At 44.7% G+C, this 19,106-nt stretch overlaps 1 protein-coding gene across 3 annotated transcripts in view; it reads right to left on the reverse strand.

The window, feature by feature from the left end:
- The window catches only part of Pde11a (phosphodiesterase 11A), a 364,881-nt gene that overhangs the window by 63,675 nt on the left and 282,100 nt on the right, over positions 1 to 19,106 (reverse strand). For all 3 annotated transcript variants that reach the window (XM_006972471.4, XM_042275494.2, XM_076569730.1), the window contains exons 13-15: positions 17,822 to 17,931; positions 8,616 to 8,706; positions 5,161 to 5,261 (exon numbers count right to left, since the gene is read on the reverse strand). In XM_006972471.4, coding sequence (XP_006972533.2) covers positions 5,161 to 5,261; positions 8,616 to 8,706; positions 17,822 to 17,931 — 302 coding nt within the window. The remainder of the gene's footprint in view (positions 1 to 5,160; positions 5,262 to 8,615; positions 8,707 to 17,821; positions 17,932 to 19,106) is intronic.

Below are 19,106 nucleotides of genomic sequence, written 5' to 3' on the forward strand. Positions count from 1 at the left end.
GCAATCAATATTACAAATTCTGTTGTTGCTGCCCTGTGCAGAGCTTCCTGGGGTCCTGGTATGCTTGGACTCCTCATGTGTGGGAGCTGGAGACAGTTGTAGGAATTCCCAGGCCCTGAGTATGTACAACTTGGAAGTGTACAAGAGTTTGTAAGACTTGGAGCAAATTTAGGCTTATGAGGATAGAGGCTGGAGGCCAATTGGAAGATGCAACATATGAGATGTTTCAGATGCTCCCTTTAGGTTCCAGCCTAGCTGACCATTGTGGTGACCAGCAAAGGGATACATCCTCAAAATAGTTTCCCCGACCCAGCCCTTCATCCCACTCTTACCTTTGGTGTTATTTTCAAAATTAAACTAAATGCACACAGGCCTTTGCCTCCAACTGCATTTTGGGAAAGAGCTTAGGCGACCCAGGTTAGTTAACTGATTGACTTTCTTTAGGTTGAGTCAATGTTGCTGTAGAATATACTACAATTCAAATGGAACTGTTTCTTGACTCATCCATTAGAGAAAGAATGTGGTGGTTGTGGGAAGTGCCCCGAAATGGGGAATATGGGTTCAAATTTTGCCAATAATTACTTTTGTGACCCAAGCTATACCATTCAACCATCAGTGCCTGATCTGCAAAACAGAGGAGATGAAGTGGATGTAGTCATCTCCAACACGCCTTCTAGTTCCCTAATTGTACGCTGGTGAAATATAAGCACCTGTATAAGTATGTATACAGAAGCTGTCTCTCCCTCATTTACCCGAGGGGTTGTTTGGATGGAAAATATGGCCATACTTTAACACAACTTTAGACCGGCATGCGGATCAGTCCCCTGGAGGTCTAGATTAGAGAATGAGCTATTCAGGACCTCCAGCCAATGATGCTGGCCGAGGGAGGCAAGGCGCTTCTGTGGGAGTCAGCAAACATTAGCAGGGGCTGCAGCGTGGAGATAAGAGCAGAGTAATGAGCAAGCGAAGCAAGCAGCTTCCCAGACTGCATCCCAGCGCTCACTTAGTGATTCGTCACAGCCCCAACGGGGCTTGATAAATGGACAGCAAGAGCTGAGGGAGGCTTTTCCTCCCCTCTTGTCCCTTTAGGAGTTGCTTGGAAACTTGGTTTAGAAAATGCTTCTATTTGGAGAAGAATAACTCAAGATCTTGCAAGTGCCAGGAAGTTAAAAAAAAAAGCATCATAACATGGATTTTTCATAAATCCCAAATCCAGGAGCATCATTCTAGGAAAAGATGGGAGGCCATGAAGGCAGCCTGAGGGCCACAGAGCATGTGGAATAGGTGGATCATAAGGCAATGATGTTGTCATGGTCACCACTCATAAGATGTTTAGTATATGTAAAGTCCGTTGTTGCCATTCTACACACGAAGGAAGGCGTCCCAGAGGAAAGCAACGCGTTTGACACCACACAGCTAGTCAGCAACAGAGCCTGGGGCTTTTAAAAACAGACATTTTTTTATTTTAATTAAGATTTGTATTTTTGGGGCTGGGGAGTTAGTAAAGTACTTCTCACACAAGCACGGGGACCTAAGTTCAGTCCCCAGCCCCCATGTCAAAAGCTAGGTGTTGGTGGGGCACACTTGTAATCCCGAAGCTAAGGAGAGAGGGGATCCTGGGGCTCGCTGGCCAGTCAGTCTAGCTTACTTGGTAAGTTCAAGGCCAGGAAGAGACCCTGTCTCAAACAAACAATGGCATCTGACATTGACCTCTGGCCTCCAGGTATATGCATATACATGTGTAAACCTGTACACACACACACACACACACACACACACACACACACACACACACACACTATAAGATTATTTTTTTTTACATTTAGTGTGTGTGTGTGTGTGCGCGCTCGCACGTGCACGTGTTTGCCATGGTACATGTGTGGAGGTTGGAGGACAATCTGAAGAAGCTGTTCTCCCTTTTGGCATGTGGATTCTGGAGATCAAACCCAGGCAGCCAGTTAGAGCAGCAAGTATCTTTACCTGCTGGGCCATCTCACTGATCTATAAGTAAACTTCTGTTTGTCAAATGGAAAACAGGCATATGATTAACAAATCTAAGCGTTCAAAAAGGCGTGTGAAACAAGTGCATCTTGTTGCCTTTAGTCTATTGACTGAACTTTCCAATGCCTTTATTCATTTTTTTCTCTTAATCGTCACATTTTCATTTTCAAGAGTTTACTTCTTCATGCTCCTTCCTAGTATTTCTTAAAGAAACCTATTATTGTTTAATGGATACAGGCTCTGACTTCCTCGAGAGTATTAACGACTGGGTTTTCTATGTGGTACTTTGTTTTTCTTTTCTGTTTTGGTCTCTGTTTTTCATTAGAGGTACATAAAATCTCTCTGATCTTTGGTGGCCTGTTTGTGTGTCACAGTCAGGAATCAAAAGGCTAATTACAGAGAGAGAGAGAGAAAAAGAGAGAGAGAGGAGGAGGAGGAGGAGGAGGAAGGAAGAGAGGGAGGGAGAGAGAGAGTTAGGATAACTCACTAAATAAAAGAAAGTCTAGTTAAATTTGAGTTTTGGATTAAAAAATTTCCACCTAAGTATATTTCCAAAATTTAATGGGATAAACACACACACACACACACACACACACACACACACACACACACACACACACGTTGTTTATTATGACTTTGAAGCTGACAGCTTTGGGCATGTGGTTTACAGACCCCTAACTTCAGAGCGACTGGGATTCTGGGCTTTCATTTGAGAAAATCCAGAGTCTTGGTCTACCCCATTGAACCCTCTGTGTGAGACCTCCTTCTTCTCCCCAGTGCAGAACCCCTGTTTTCGTTCCTCAGGCTTTTCCCAGAGACACAGAAGCTGGCTCCCAGTGGTGTAGGGCTTCTTAGTGCTCTGTAAACTGACTGGCGGGCAATCTGCTTGTCTTCAGATTTGAGCGCCATGTCCGCCTTTCACAGCGCTTTGGGCAGCAGCTCCGAGCAAAGGGCTGCCGAGGTGGCTGCTCCTTAGCCCTCTCCCCCTCTGAGAGTCCTGCCTTTGACTGCTACCCAGCTGGGGCATCTACCGCCTCATTCAGCCTTTCATTCTCCACAGATGCTAGACTGCTCTTGTCAGTTTAAAGACATTACGTATCATTAGCATTCCAAGGAAGAGAGAGACAGGGGAGAACTTTCCAGCCACAAGGCTTAATGGGGATGATAGAAAGAAATGGAAATTCAGGCCAATAATCCTCTCAGCCTTTACTCCTTCCACTGTCCCACGTAATAATCCATACAGCAAAATTCAGTAATAAATACCCGTGACATGGACTGCCCATTGTCTACACCAATATCTATTCTTTCCTTCTCCACTGTTAACAGAACTTCAAGGCTAGCCAGAGTAAAGTCTTCCTTCCCCAACATTCCTTGATATTAGAAATAGCCACGAAACCGAATTTTGACTAGCGAAATGTAAGTGGAAGTATTAAGTGACGACTTCCAGAACACCTTGGAAGATGGCCCGAGTTTCCTCTTGCCTCCTTCCTTATCCCATCTTCTTACTGGCTTGAAGGTGGACAGCAGTGCTGGAACTTGAGCAATCATCTCGACTAAGAGGTGGAAACTGACATCATAGGAAGACAGAAGAAACCTGGGTCCATGAGGACTTCATTAGCTACCACACCACCAGCAGGCTGTGGGTCTCTGTACTTCTTTTATGCAATAGAGAAATTGCTGCTTTGGGTTTTCTATTTCCTACCATTGAACCTAATTATAATGCAGTGTGAACGTACTGGACTGGAAAGGGAAAGTGGTGGAAGAGACGAAACTAGAGGATGGGTCAGTTCAGACAGGGTGAGGCACGCACGGGTGTAGGAATGATGATAGGACTGCAGGATCAGGGACACGGCATTGTTTCAAAGGGTAGTATGTAGTCAGGTATGGTCAAAGCAGACAGATTCTATAAGGGAGAAATGAAAAATAATAATGCAAGGAAAACGGTGGGGGCAGAGAAACGGCTCAATGGTTAAGAGCACACTGTTCATGCAGAAGACCTGAGTTAGGTTTCCAGCACCCATTTCCGGTGGCTCACAGCAGCCTGTGACTCCAGGTCCAGAGAATATGACGTCCTCTCCTGGTCTCCATGGGCACAACACTCATGTCCACAAGACCCCCTCCCGATATATACATGCAATTAAAAAAATAAAATCTCGCCGGGTGGTGGTGGCACATGCCTTTAATCCCAGCACTTGGGAGACAGAGCCAGGCGGATCTCTGTGAGTTTAAGGCCAGCCTGGTCTATAGAGTGATATCCAGGAGAGGCACCAAAACTACACAGAGAAACCCTGTCTTGAAAAACAAACAAACAAACAAACAAACAAACAAATAAAATAATTTTTAAAAAAGAATGAAAAATATAGAGGGGGCAATAAGGAAGGATTTTGTCAGTCAAGCTAAGTTTAAGGTTTTCTTGAAAGCTGAGCGAACCGAAGTCGGGGACAAGGGTCTACAATGCAGAGAATAAGAACGAAGCATTTCAGATCTTCCAACCTGGAGGTAACCTATGTCAAGGTAATACAGACAGGAGGTCAGGAAGACAGTCTCAGTAGAGGGAACAGAGCATGGGTTACAGGACTCGCAAAGGAAGAAGGATTAGAAACCTAGAGAGGATCTGGAAAAGGAGAAAGAAATATTCCCAGGTATTGGGGAAGCAAAGAGTAGAACCTGACAGGGAAGCATCAGTAAGCCTTTCTGTCAAGAAAGCTAGGAAAGGCCAGGAGTCTTTGGTGGCCACTGACAGAACAATTTTGGTAGAAATTGGGGCAGACTCTGCTGTTCAAAGTATAACTTGGGGAAAGGGGCAAGGAATACAGGCTTAAGTTTCTAGTCACCCTTCCATCCATGAATATTGTTCATCATCACCATCAGCACCATTACAGAAATAGATAATAATACTTGGAAACAGCTGTTGTAGGCAGCACTTAGCCTACAGACTCACAATCCAAAGAAGGCTCATCAATCATAAGAAAGACTTCAAACTCGTCACTATAGCCCGGAATCCTTGGAGTGTATACATCATCTTAACGAACTTCACTTAGATAAGGAAACACTGATAGCAGTGCTGGAACAATATGCAACATTCAATATTGACCCAGAAATTAATGAAAGATGGAATGTTAGTATCATTTGTTAAACAGACTAAGTTCCAATACCTACTCAAAGTACAGCGTGAGGTCTGTAGCTAATATCGACTGCTTCAGAAGCTGCATGAGGTCACTGTATTCCTTGGAGGACAAATTAGCAAAGATATTGTGACCCTGTAATGAGAAGGTAGAAAGTCACAAAACACACCATTAAATCTGTAGTTGGTGACTGTACATTTTTTCCTATATTTTAGAAAAAGATCAGAGCATGAAAAAAATTTAAAGTTTAGTAAAATTTTCATTTTTTTCTAGATTCATTTTTGTTTCTATGTGTGTGTATGTATGCATGGATGTGTGGATCCATGTAAATGTATGCAGGTGCTCACTGAGACTGGAAGAGGCCATCAGATCCTCTCAAGCTGGAGATACAGGTGGTTGTGAGGTACCTGACTCGGGTGCTGGAAACAGAACTCAGGTCCGCGGAAAGAGTAGCGAACGCTCCTAACTGTGGGCCCTTTCTCCAGTCCAAAGCTTAATAAAAGTTTTATAGATACAAACAGACATTCTGGCAAACAGCAAAGCCAGAAAGTGAGCTACTTCGGGGTTGGGGGTTGGGGGTTGGAGGGTCCACCAAGGAGCACTTTATTATCTTTTCAGTGTGGACAGGAACTCTGATAATGTGTGAACTTGTGTTATTATAGATACAGAAGTACATAGTGGAGAAGTGGATCCCCAAAGAAATACTACTTCTACTAATGAAGATTTAGCTGGCATTCTAGAAATGCTTGCTATGGTGACAAGTGACGTTGAGGAGGAGCAAAGATCATTAGACTATTGTCTCTTAATGGGGGAGATTTAGACAATGGAAGTTTTGGGAAAAAATAGAGACATTTTGAATGGTCATGAATGGCTGGGACACTACTAACCTTTAAGACCTTTAATGGGAGAGGTCAGAGATGTAGCTAAACAACCTTCAATGTACAGGAGATGCCACTCAAAGATCGACCTCCCTGCTGAAGTGAGGAACCCTGAACTTTCGGGCTCCTTTGATAAAGCATCTGCTGGTTTAAATTCCCAACACCAGGTAACCGCTCAACAGCTAGGATGAAGAAGCCGTTGTCTGCATGCAGTGGGACTCTAATGATGACTTCTACCAAACAAAGGCTGCAATACAACTTTACCTCCATGCTACTGGAGAGCATTCTTGCTCCCTCTAGAAGACTCACTTCGCACCCCATTGCTGGTTGTTAGTAAGGCGGGAAACCTTTCAGCAACGTGAAGGGTTTTACTTCACATGCTTGCTAAGTCAAGACTTCTTTGGTCCGCTTTTCTTAGCATGAAATATGAACTCAAAAGCATGTGGCCTTGGAACTAGATCAATCTGAACCTAGGATTGAGAGCCAGAAGATGGTAGAGAAGGAAAGGGGCAGACAGTTTCTCAAGAATAAACTATTCTCCACGAGAGGTAAGTTAATTTATCCAGGGAACCAGAATATCAATTAGCAATTTTATTTTAATCGAGTGCCAGGTGATAATCTGCTTTGCTGAACTGATTTATCTCATTGAGTGAACCCTCCCCTCCTGACTAGAGGATGTTGATTCTACCTGGGACGAGGTCCAATACTAATAGTAATTTTCAAATGCACTCTTCTAGGCCTTTAATTCAGCGATTAAGAGGACAAAGAATTCAAGGAAAGCTGGACCATGACTTTGCACAGGGTTTTTTCCTTCTATGTTGCCTGAGCATCACCTCATGGGACAGTTACAAGCAAGTATTCTGGGACCTGGGAAAAAGTAGTTTACAGCTTTTGGGAAAATGCTCACCTGGGTTCAGCAGTACATCCGGCATCACCCAGGGGAAGCAAGACAGCCTTCGGAGCAAGGCTGAGTGGAAGTGTGCGTCCAGACAAGAGAACTCCCCTACACTTGAGGTGCTGGTTATTGTGTGACATGCCTTCTACTGCTTGTAAAGGACATGGTAAATAGCACTGCTCTTGGGGAATACAAAATCAGTCGTATCAGCTTTAATTTATAAAATTAGTTTGCATCAACGCATTATTGACTATGCAAACTAGCCTTGAACAGCACTTCAAAGTTTGACCCTAAAATAGAAATGAGTCTCTCACAAATATTGTGGGAGATTAGGCTTTAGGGAACCAGCGGGTATGGCATGGATGGGAAACTCAGGCATAGAGAAAGAAAGGTCTGAGGCGAACTTCTACAGGTCCTCTGGCCTCTGTAAACTGGAAAGTGGGACAGGGGTGACATCTGCCTTCCTGGTGGCAGAATGGAGTGGGGCCTGGGCTTCATGGCCTGCTGCCGTTTTCACTGGTCATTGTCCCTCAGAGGAAATTGGAGTGGAGGCTGACCAATGTGTCAGAAGACACGAACCTAAGGGAGCTGAACCGTTTGTGATCCCCATGATTGCAGACGTGGCTTTCTGGGGTTAGAGGCAGGGACTCATCATATTTACCAGCAGAAAAAAGACAAGCTAAACAAAAGCATCCACTGTCCCTACCTCCTCCCCAGCTCTCGGCTAACATGTGGCTTTCATGTCCCAGAGCCACAGATGACAGGAAGGTGGTTCTGCCAGTTCCCAAGGCCCTTACTTAGGAGCTTTACTCCTAATGAAAACATAGCACCTCGGGCAGCTGCCCTGCCCTAGCCCACATTCAGGCTCTGGAGTGGTGGGTCTCTGTCATGAGGTGGAAGGCTTTGGTGATATTACAAAAGACATGTTTCCTCAAGATAGTCTAGAGGAAAAAAAAGCCCTCCATATTTAATGATGCCATTCCAGCAAAGCAGGGCCTTAATGACGATAATAATAATAATTAATGACATAGCCAGAGAGCTTACAAATAACAGGGGACAGATGATCCCTTCCTAGCCAAAAAAAAAAAAAAAAAAAAAAAGGTCTGTATGCCTTCAGAAAATTAAACAGATTCTTCCTGGCAAGTTAAAAACTCAGCTGTTGCAGCCAGAGTCAGTTAGTGGTTTCTGGTTTTCTCTGCAGAAAGAGACAAGCCAACACTCCAATGCCTTCTAAGTCTTAGCCCTGGCCTTGGGGCTAGGAGCTGTCTCTCACTTTCGAATGCAGTCCTACCAAAAAAATTCAGTTCTTTCATCTCTTTTAGGCTTCTCAACTTCACTAGCAAATCTTGACTCTTACTGTTTCTACCACCTCTTTCCATGGCGTTGGGTTTCACAAAATGGGAAAGTTGGGCTGCTCTGTCATGACTTACTCCCCTTGGTAGCCTGCATCCTTCAAGGAAGACGAGATGATGCCCTGGCAATAAGCAACCTCCACCTGGTACTCCGTAAGTGATTCTGCAAAACCTTCAGCAGAGCCAAGTGAACTAGCTCAGGAAGACCTGGAACAAGGTCTTTGGCATGTGATAGGTTCACAAAAGGTGCCAGGGTCTGAGTTTAACTTAAACACGACCTCCCACTTCTCTGTCCATGGCACAGCAGCATGTGGGAATCATGTAGCTGGCCTTCTGTCGAGGGGAGAAGTAGAGCAGGTCTCACCTCACTCTGAAGGATCATCACAGCATGGTTGAAGTGGTGATGCTCTAAGGTTGCTGACGTCCCATAGAGCTGGGCCAGTGCAGAGTCACTCCTGAAAGAGAACAGAAGGCTGAGTAGGCAGGACCCTTCCCCTTGACTGTTCCCCACACCAGCTCTTCGGGTTACACTGCTTTTGGCGGTGGACCATGAGCAAATGTATTCTAGGTAATTGCTGTGGAGTTTGCTCATCTCTTAAGCAAACTTTTCAAGAAGTCTATGTGTTGGGCTGGATGCTGTGGGTGATGGTTAACAAAGTATAGTTCTTGTCTTTTCGAAGTTTGCAAAGTGGCAAGAGACAAGATGTGATTCTGAGCCAAAGTAAAACATGTAGCAACAGTACAGATCCCGTGTGTGTGTGTGTGTGTGTGTGTGTGTGTGTGTGTGTGTGTGTGTGTGTGTGTGTTATAGCTTTTGCCTTTATGATCCATGTAGGCTTCATGAACTAAACTTTATAAATCTTCTAAGTATGTACACAAACTTTCTCCTGTCAGATGTGCCTGACTCTCCACCAAAAAAGACTTGGAGAATATTCCATAATCCCCCTTATCAACTCTACATACATTTTAACAACCTTCTGTTGGTGAGTGTCTCTTCACCCCCAAGGTCCACCTCCATATCTTAGTGTAGAAGATGGGAGGGAGCCTTGGACCTGAAGTCACAGCTCTTCCTTCAGTAAATAGCCTTGAGCAATTACCTGACTTTCAGGCTCAGTTTCTTCATCTGCCTCACCTGTTGTTTATGAGGCTACAACAAAATGCTTGAAAGTACCTGTTATAGTGCCAGATAGGGAGTAGATAGGAGTCTATATTAATTATTAATAGATAATTAAAACACACATGGACATTTCCATTTTAAATGAACAAAATGCTCACTGATACGTGAGGGGATTCCTTTGAGTTATCTGTAAATTTCACTGGACAGCCCATCCCTCAACAATGCCAGTACAGTAAAGTATTTATTTTAGAGTGTTCCAACAGTTCATCTCCAATTATTTCTTTGGAATTGGAGTTCCAGCATGTTAGGGAATCAAAGAACTGTTCTAGGACTCCATTGAGGATTTGTCCAGGTCCTGGTGTTTTTTGCTGGCTTACTGCAGGGAGCTTGTGGGTATTGAAAGGACAGTTTGGCTTTACCTTGCAAATGATGGAGATTGACATCTTGTAGACTGTCCTGCCATTGAAAGAATAAAAGGCTGCACCTATACACAAGAAGGATTTCCATCCCAGGCTGCCTCGCACCTCTAGTGTGAGGCAACCAAAGGCCATCATCAGTTTCAGGGGTACCGAGGACCTATGACCCTTAGAGAGACTCAGAACTACTCTATACTGGGGTAGCAGCAAGGTTAGTTTGAGGAGAGCTTGTCATGAAGGAGGGAACTAGATTTTAGTCAGGTATGGGTTATTTCCTTAAGTCTCCCTAAGTTTACTACATCATCTAATAAGTGGACAGAGTTCAGGCTAATCTTACCGGTGGGTTAACATTTAAGGTCAGTGGCCATTTGTCTTACAGAGAATGCATTTCTGTGATAGATGCACACAGCATGACTTGGATGTTGAGCTTCTGTGTGCTTGGCATGGAGTAGGTGCTTAAAAATTACTTGCCCATGGTGCTGTGTGGAGAGATTATGGCTAAATTAGGAGGCTGATTGTAATATATATATATATATATATATATATATATATATATATATGTATATATATATATCACAGCATATTTTATAATATAGTATAATTTGTATATTACACTATATATAATTTTATCACATGTGTTTATATTATATTTATATACAATATATTTTATATATTTAAAATATGTGTGACAGATATTTAAAAATATATGTGTAATATATTTTACAATAATTATATTACTGCTAATAATAGCCACCATCAGTAAGTGCCTACCACGTATGGGGACCACACTAACCACTTGATGCATAGCTCCTTTGAGTTGTGATAACAACTATAAAACAGGTGTTATTTTCTCACTTTACACCAAAAGAAACAGGGTCTCAGAGAAGGTATGCAGATTTTATAAGGTCACACAGCCATCTAGTACCAGGTCTAGGTTCGAATCTTAATTTGCAGGCTTCTCATGACAGTGGGAGAATAAAAAATGTAACACATATTTCTGATATTCGAGTCTCCATTTTTACAAAGCAGCTGGCCACCAATGAAAGGAGCTCTCAAAACACAATTCAGAATTCTGCTAGCACAGCTCTTAACCCAGGCTCCGATCCCCTTTCTGCCTGTAAACCAGCTTGTTCTGGTTCTCTGTGCTCACAAGTCCTGAGAGTAGAGTTGCTAGTTGGAGGAGGAACATCTAATTTCTCTTTATTCCTGTTGGTTTTCACCCCACAGAAGGTAAGCTAGCTAGACGTTCACAGGTCACTTAGTGTGTTCTTCCTTCAGGGTGGAGAAGGGGATCTTCCTTCCGCAGGCAGAGGACACTGTGGTAGGCACTCTGGTGATTGCTTTACTGTACATTTTCCCTCCCCTTGTTCACGTGGTTCAGAATTGCTGGGCTCCAGCAGGAGGGGCAGGATCTTATGATCAGATTCTCTATTTGTCTCTTGCTGTAATTCTATCTTACATTCATTCAGTGCAGAATTCAAGTGCAGAAAATATATAAACCTTGGAATTGAACCATACGCGTGTGGTTTCAGTGCTGGAAGACACTGGAGTTCATTCATTCACTCACATATGCATGGATACATGTACCTATCATTAATGTAGCCAACAAGCATTGATGACTGTTTATTTTGTCAGGTCCCAGACACGTGAAATACAGATGTGTAATTCATGGATTCTACCTTCAGGAAGCTCACACTCGCCCAGATTTCTATAGAATACTTTCTCCGACCAGTTCTGTACTAAAACACTCAGCTTCTTGGAGGTAAGGAGCCATCTTAGTCAGCATCCAGAGAATGGAGCTGGTACTAACTTCAGTAAAGTCACTGAAGACATACTTCATTTTCACACGGACCCCTGATTTGTACTATTGTATGTGGTTCCTACCAGTATTTCTAAGACTTTGAAACCTCGCAGTGCCAAGCTCACCAGGAATTCTGTCTGCCACGTTCTTATGTACTCACACACTGTGGATGTCCTAAGAACACCGAGAGCAAAAGCCAGCTTAAACAAAACAGAAAATAAACATGGTGGCAGAAGATAAACCCATCCGTCAGGACAAAGTTTGTCAATGAACATTCCACAGACCATTACTAACTTGAAATGCCAGAAGACACGCCAAGCAGAAGTAAGGAGGGTTCCAATGTCAAATAACTTTAAAAGTTGAAGCTGCTTATTGTAGGATTCCTCAGTGGCATTGATGTGTAAACACATGCACTGGCGTGCTACTGGGAGGGGCATGATATGCAGCCTTACGCAGTCTTAACTAATCATAAAGCCATTTCTAAAGCGCTCACGTCTTTGATGTAAAACACCGTATGGATATATACTCCCACTTTTTAAATGAAGAAACCTTCCATCAGTCATATGAGAAGATTGACTTTAACACTGCATCTCATTTTGATTGTATATGGTAAATATATCCATCATATGAGTGACTTTGGGCACATAGCCTGTAGCTGTGGAAATACGATCATATATATTTATATGCGTATGTGTGTATATACAGGGTGTATGGGAAGAGAGGGGGAGGAAGCATGGTAATTCATAAATGTGAATATTCCTGATGTGCATTATTGCTTGGATCAACCCAAATGCTAAAGTCTTTGATTTTTAGACCGGCAGTACATAGAGTAGAAGTGTACTGACATGTAAGAGGGACAGTTCTGTTTCTACAGGTATCATTGCTTCGTGCAGACACCCACAGTCCATGCATACCAAAGTACACCTTCCTCACATCCTGGATATGCATATTCTTTGAGAAAAAGAGCTAAGGGCAGTGTGCAGCCGTGGCTTCGAGGAAACTTTAAAAAGGCAAACTATGAAAGGTAATTAGGAAGCTGGGAATTGCTGGGAGGTGGTGAGGAATGGGATTAGGCTGTCAGGGCAGATTAATGTGCCCCAGTATTTCACTTCTGGGACCTGGCCGAAAGCGACAAGATGGGTTTTCATTCCCAAGAAATGAGTGTAAGAGATTATGCTAGAAATGAATAGAAGGAATCTCCTAGGAGAATAGACTACAAAGCTGTGCCGTCCTGATATTTAATCATCAGGGGCAGCTGTAATAGAGAGGGGGATGAGTGGGCAATGCTGTCCCTAGAGAAAAGAGAGAAGAGCAATTTCGGAGCACTGTGGTATTGGTGGCTTCTCTACCTATTGATCATTCACTGCACGCACTCCAATACTTAAAAATTAAGGATAAAATATGAAAATGCAAAGGTTCACTTATCAGAAAGGCTAAGAATATAAATCAAATTGTGCTCTAAAGTCACACTTTTTTATTGTAGAGGCATTTTGCATTTTATATATTAATTTGTCCCTCGCTAAAAGTCTCCTTTTTTTTTTTTATAGCCTATATATGACAAAAGGCAGCCTACCCTTCGCCACATAATAACTGCGGCATAGGAGTTTTGTTGGCAAATCATCTGAAAGGCTGGATTAGACCATGCAAAGCTTAAGAAAAGGGTTTGTCTGCTGCCCTTCCTCCTTCTCCCAGAATGCCTAGCACGAGGCCTTGAACACAGAAAACACTCCGATGTTGAAGAATGAAAAGAATGAAGGAGGAGAAAAGGTTTCAGGATTCTTCCTAGGGATTTTAAACAATGGTACGCTCGCTGGGTAAATCTTATTCTAATCACTGAACAACTGTGTTAAAAGTCTCTCTGACACTCACTGTCAAATGGAATCTTAACTGAGGTCAAGCTGGCATTACGTGGTGTGAAACCAAACGTGACTTCACTGGGTAGTAGCGGGGCTGATGGGCGTCTATAAGCAGGGAAACTAGTGCGAGATGACTTGGTTTGAGCAAACCCTCTACCACCCTAGAGCATGGAGAGTTGATAGGGCTGGAGGAGACGGAGAAGTCTGGACTTATTACTTACCCTTATTATTATTTACCTAAAGTTGAGGAGACAGAGAAGTCTGGACCTATTACTTACCTGAAGTTGTTCAGCCCCAAACCACTGACCTAAGATTTAGGGAACTTCATTTCCATTTTTTTGCAAGATTAAGACATTGAAAGATATGACGGCCAAGGTTCAGCTCAGTTCTACAAGCTCTGCATTGGGAGTTGCTGGCTGCCAGGATGTATTTTAGTTTTCTAAAGCTTATCTGGCAAGATGGCCAACAAACTGAAAGACCAATGCCAATGTCCAAGACAGATGTCACCAAACCAAAGATAACATTGTTGTGGTACTTAAAGATGGGTTTTTGCAGTCAGAGATCCCAGGTCCAGTTGTCATTACACTTCATTTTGGTGGATGAATTTGGACAAGCTGTAAAACGGAGACAAAACTATCTGCAGAACATAGGGCAAGGGCTCGGTAGAGTTAAAAGACAAATGATCATTTTCCTTGCCGTGGGGACTGGTGTTTGCAAGAAACAAAAACGAAGAAAATGATCTTCATCAGGAGAAGTTCTGATTAAATGACATGGGAGCCCTGACTGGGTCATGAGAAAGGCTGAGTGTCCCGGAAGTAGCAAAAGTAATGGGGAGAGACTGGCTCGATGTCTAATTTTTTTCCACTTTCTCTACATTTACATCCTCCTTTTGACTTCTCTCTGACTGTTACCTCCCTTCTCCACTCCTTTTTGGAGACTGGCCTTCCTGTTTCTCTCATCCACTTGGTATGTAGTCATCATAGCTTTCCCCAACAGCAGTCCCGAGTCTACAAGGAGCTGCAGCTCAGCTCACTACAGCTAACTGATGCAATGTCACGGGCATGCACAGCAATATCTTATTGGTCCAGCTCTGATTAGGGGTGGACGCTTGGTCTAAGCCGCTGAGGGGCTGATATTGAGAAGAGCTTCCCCACTCAGTGTGATGCACAGACTGGCTGGAAAGGTTAGTGGTATTCTGGTACATTGTGCCACTGGGCACTGTCACTCTTCAAAAGAACACACAGGGAGTTCACTCCTGGTTTACACAGTTCTAACTGTTAACTCTTCTTTTTGCATTACTGGTAATATGGTAGGGATTGGGGAAAGGGTCCTAGGGGGAAATACACTGACAGTATACATTGGCATGGAAAAGAGGAATCTTGAAGAAAATAAGGACATTCAAACAAACTTTAAATAAGGAACTATCAAAAGGAGCACATGCCCATGAACAGGTTTCAGGATTTTACCACAGCATCAAACCCATGCATCTTAAGGCTATGTATCATCACCTGCATCTGTAAAAGGCTACATTCATTAAAAACAAATCAAGAAACTTTATTGAGAAGATAGATTAAAATACAAGCCATCCAGGTACTATCCATTAATTCGGCCAACATTTCCTGTGTGTTGATTATGTTCCTGGCACTGCTGGGTCACAAGTCTTAAAGAAGAAGAGGGGATACATCTGAAAGTCAGCAACTGAAATGGAGGCAGGTGAAAAGCCATTGCCAGGGTGTTATGAACATGAGAGATGATGATGAGGGGAGTGAGCATCGGGGTAGAACCCTGGAAGGGATGTGTTCAGAGGAGCTGTGGAAAAAGGAGCAGAAGGGCATAGCACAAGAGACCCCAGAAGGAGGTGAGCTAGCAGGGCCCCACTGAGAGCGAGGCTCTTCTGCATGGGATGAGTGGATGGACAAGTCTGTACTGAGCCAGAGAAACGAATGGATGGGCAAGTTGGTGCGAAGCCAGAGAAGTGAGCTGGAATTTGATTTAAAGGAGCTTTGCAGGGCTAAATTAAGGACTATGAATATCTACAACTCACAGGAGGCCCGGGGATGAAGCAGGAGAGTGACATGAACACCTCTGTGCATGAGAAAGGATTTTTCCAGAGTGCCAATCGGGCAGGAGGGGCGCTGGGCCTTCGGTTGCAGCATCAGGAGTTGAACCACGAGTGCAGAGGAGGGGTTGGCTCTGCTGGGGTGCCGCTGAGGCTGCCAAGTAACTTGTATAATCACGGGGACAGAGACAGAAAGAGGACCGTGAAAGGTGGCGGGGGGGCGGGCGGAGGGGGGGCAGAGAAAGAGGGACACGAATGAAGGAGGAGACGGAGACTGAGAGGACTCCGGGACTTCAAGTAGGAGGTGCTTCCCGCAGCTGGGAGGAGTATCTGTAGATAAGCACTGGGTGTGAATCCTGGCCCTGAGAAATGCAGCTAGAGCTCAGGATGGGTGGAGGCTCGGCAGAAGGGGAAGGGGCCCCACAAGGAAAGAGGCCTTGAGGCAAACTGATAAATGTCTTTTGGGAGGAAAAGATGTTCAGGAAGGAGGCAGTAAGAAAACAGGATCCATGGAAAGCAGGGCCAAGAACAGAGGGCATGAAGAAGGGCACAGCAGCTTTGGAAAAGGGGTCACTGAGGGAAGCTTTTCTAAGTAAGAGGGGATTGAAATCCCTGTGCAGAGGCAGGGGTTGGAGGAAGCAAAGACAACCAACACAGACGCTTTTCCAAGAAGCTTGCCTAGGAAGGAAAGGAGGAGACAGTCACTAAAAAGACAAGCGGGGGTGCAGGTGGATGTTTCAGGATGGGGCAGAATTGTTCATGTTAATTAGGTGCAGAACACCCATGGACAGGGAGACGGAGATACAGGAGTGTGTGTGTGTGTGTGTGTGTGTGTGGTAGATTGATAGAGAAAGGTCCCGGAGGGGAGAGGTAGGAAAGTTCCAGAGCAGAGGTGGGGGGATTAGCCTCAGCCATGGGAAAGACAGCATTTTCATTGAGATAGGAGAGAAAGAGGAAAGGATGGGGCTGGATAGATAAGTGTGTAGGTGGCAGGGGAGGAAATTGAGAGAGTTCTCGATTGATGGCCTCAATTTTCTCAGGGAAGTAGGAGGCAAGGTGATCCGCAGAGAGGTGTGGGGAGGCAGTGGAGCTTAGGAAAACAGAACACGAGTGGTACACAACTGTTCGGAGCAATGCAGGCTGAGCTGGTGGAGGATGCAGAAAGACCGACATGGAGTCCTGAGCATGCAGCCGAGTTGAGAGGGTGTCTGTCTACTGTGTCTCCAGCTTGCACAACCGTGATATTTTCTCCCGGGGCTGTGCCAAGTCTAGGCAGGGTAGCAAGAAACTGAATTGTGAGACTGAAGCAAGGCTGCATTTTTTACAGACTGGATGAGACAGAAGTTTAAAAGGGTCAAGGGATTCTGGGTATTGAGGAGAGACACTTCAAGTGGGGAGCTAGAGGATGAAGGATGGAGGGAAGGGCACAGGATCAAAACGGTTTGCTAGACCAGATCAAGACGTCAAGGTCTGGCTCAGGGGATGGAAAGCAGCGACAAGCTCAGAGAACCAGTGGACACACAATGGGCTGTCGGAGTTTCGCCTAGCAGAGCTCTACCTGTTCTGAGAACTTGGAAATCTGTCCCACTTCTCTACAGAAGCTCTTCTTCCTGTTCCCTTCCCATCCAAAACGTCTCTCCAGGGCCTCTGACCCTCTTAGCAGATAGCTAGTTCAAAGAACATTAAAACTTGACCTCACTGCGAGAGTCCTGACTCCTGGAATTTAACATGCGCGAGTTCTGTGGCCCTTGCCACAATGTGAGCCACTGAGCAGTAACTTTCTTGACCAGCACAACTTATTTGGGAACAGATTGGTCTATCCACGGGACTTATGTGCAGGACAGGCAGTGGCTCACCCATCCCTATGTTTATGAGACTCCTTTGTCTGTTTCCCGTCTTTCACTGGGCATAGGGATGGGAAGAGCAAAACACTCTTGGCTTCATTAATCTTCCTGAGCCTGTTTTCATTCGAATCGCCTCAAAACCAGATTTGAGAGTAGCGGGTCCAAGCAGCTTGTCATGCCACAGAGGCAAATAGGCTGAGAGGAGGAGAACAGGACTTTGCAAACCCGAGCTCTGCTCTCTGACTGAGGTCAGCAGAGACAGGGGCAAATCCACAAGCATGACGTGAAGGGCGAATTTGCAATTAAAAGAAGCATAGGGAATTATAAAGATGGATGGGCCCCATGACATGCATGCCCAAGCCTGCGTGGCCTTGGCCTCTGAGGCCAGAAATTAATGCTTTACTCTTTAGCACTGGTCACCTTTGGCTCTGATCAGAAAGGCAGATGCATTAAAATCATGACAATTAGAACACTTACTTAGCTTGGAAGGCGTTGTTGGTTCCTCTGTGGTCGAGGTCATGACACAGGCATCCCACGATCACCGCTAAAATCTCCACCTCGGTCAGAATCTCTTGAAACCCAGCAGTCTGGGAAGAAGGGGACAATGGCAAGTCAGTGCCAGGGCCAGGGAGGCCGGGGAAACTTGGTCAGCTGAGCAACCATCTGCTGGTTTCATGCCCACACCATTTAAGGAAATGATTAACCGTCACCCTCTTCGATGACAGTACGCTGGGTGGTCATTTGCTTAGCCTAAGGTCCCCATGGTGAGGGGTTCGCTGGCTGTCACATCAAGACAGAGGTCCGTCAGCTTCGTTCCTTTCTGTAGAGAGGAGGTTGTGTTCTCCACCCCGACAGTTTGGGCAAGACCCAGGGTAAAGAGTGCTTTGCCATTGCATACAGTACGATAAGCATTGCATTTGGAAGTAGGGGGAGATGAAGGGACCCTCAAAACTGGAAAACTCTGTCCCCTGGCTGCTACTTGGACGAGAGTCGGCAAACACAATCAAACCTTCCTTTATAGCAAGTGGAGGGACAGAGAAGTACTCAGATTGGTGCGGGATGACGTTCTAGAATTATCTGACAAACCTCTTAATCTGTATTGAGTTGGCAGACAGATTTGAAAGCATACAGGTAAATGCTGGAAACTGGGGGTTGGCCAAGGAATCGACAGCCAGGACTGAGAGTCAAGAGGAGAGTACATGATCTCCGGGTCTTTGTTTCTGACCCCAGGAGCTGCGTGCAGTGTGTGGCTGGGGTGTACTTCCTCCTGGAGGCAGTTGGATATCATTATGGGCACGAGAACAGCACCCGTTCTCTGGCTCCAGCTGGCCCTTTCACTAGTTGGAGGAGGAAACGCACCTTCGGGAGAAAGGTCTGTGCGCCCTCTCCACCCGAGGCCTTATGCCCCTCCCACGTCACAGTCTAAATCTCCGGTTCCATTACTTATTAAATTCTTTATCAGAGGGTAGGAGGAGGGGAGTCGGCTTGAAATTACTTTTCAGGTATGTTTCTCCTCCAGGGATCTCGGATTACCGGCTAATACCTGTAAGACTCTTTTAGGGCAATGAAAACTTTGTTCTTTAATTAGTTGTAGTTTTAATAGAGAAAGTACTGAGTGATGGATTCCTGGATTGACAATTTTATGTCTCAAAACTGATTTGGTTCCTTGGCTAGATTTGGAAACACATACGACATCACTTACACAACACATGGGAATGTTAATAAACTGTCTGGGGCTATGGAGTACTCCCTGCCAAAGCTT

The sequence above is a fragment of the Peromyscus maniculatus genome, chromosome 4 (genome assembly GCF_049852395.1).
Source record: "Peromyscus maniculatus bairdii isolate BWxNUB_F1_BW_parent chromosome 4, HU_Pman_BW_mat_3.1, whole genome shotgun sequence".
In the NCBI taxonomy this organism is placed as follows: domain Eukaryota; kingdom Metazoa; phylum Chordata; class Mammalia; order Rodentia; family Cricetidae; genus Peromyscus; species Peromyscus maniculatus.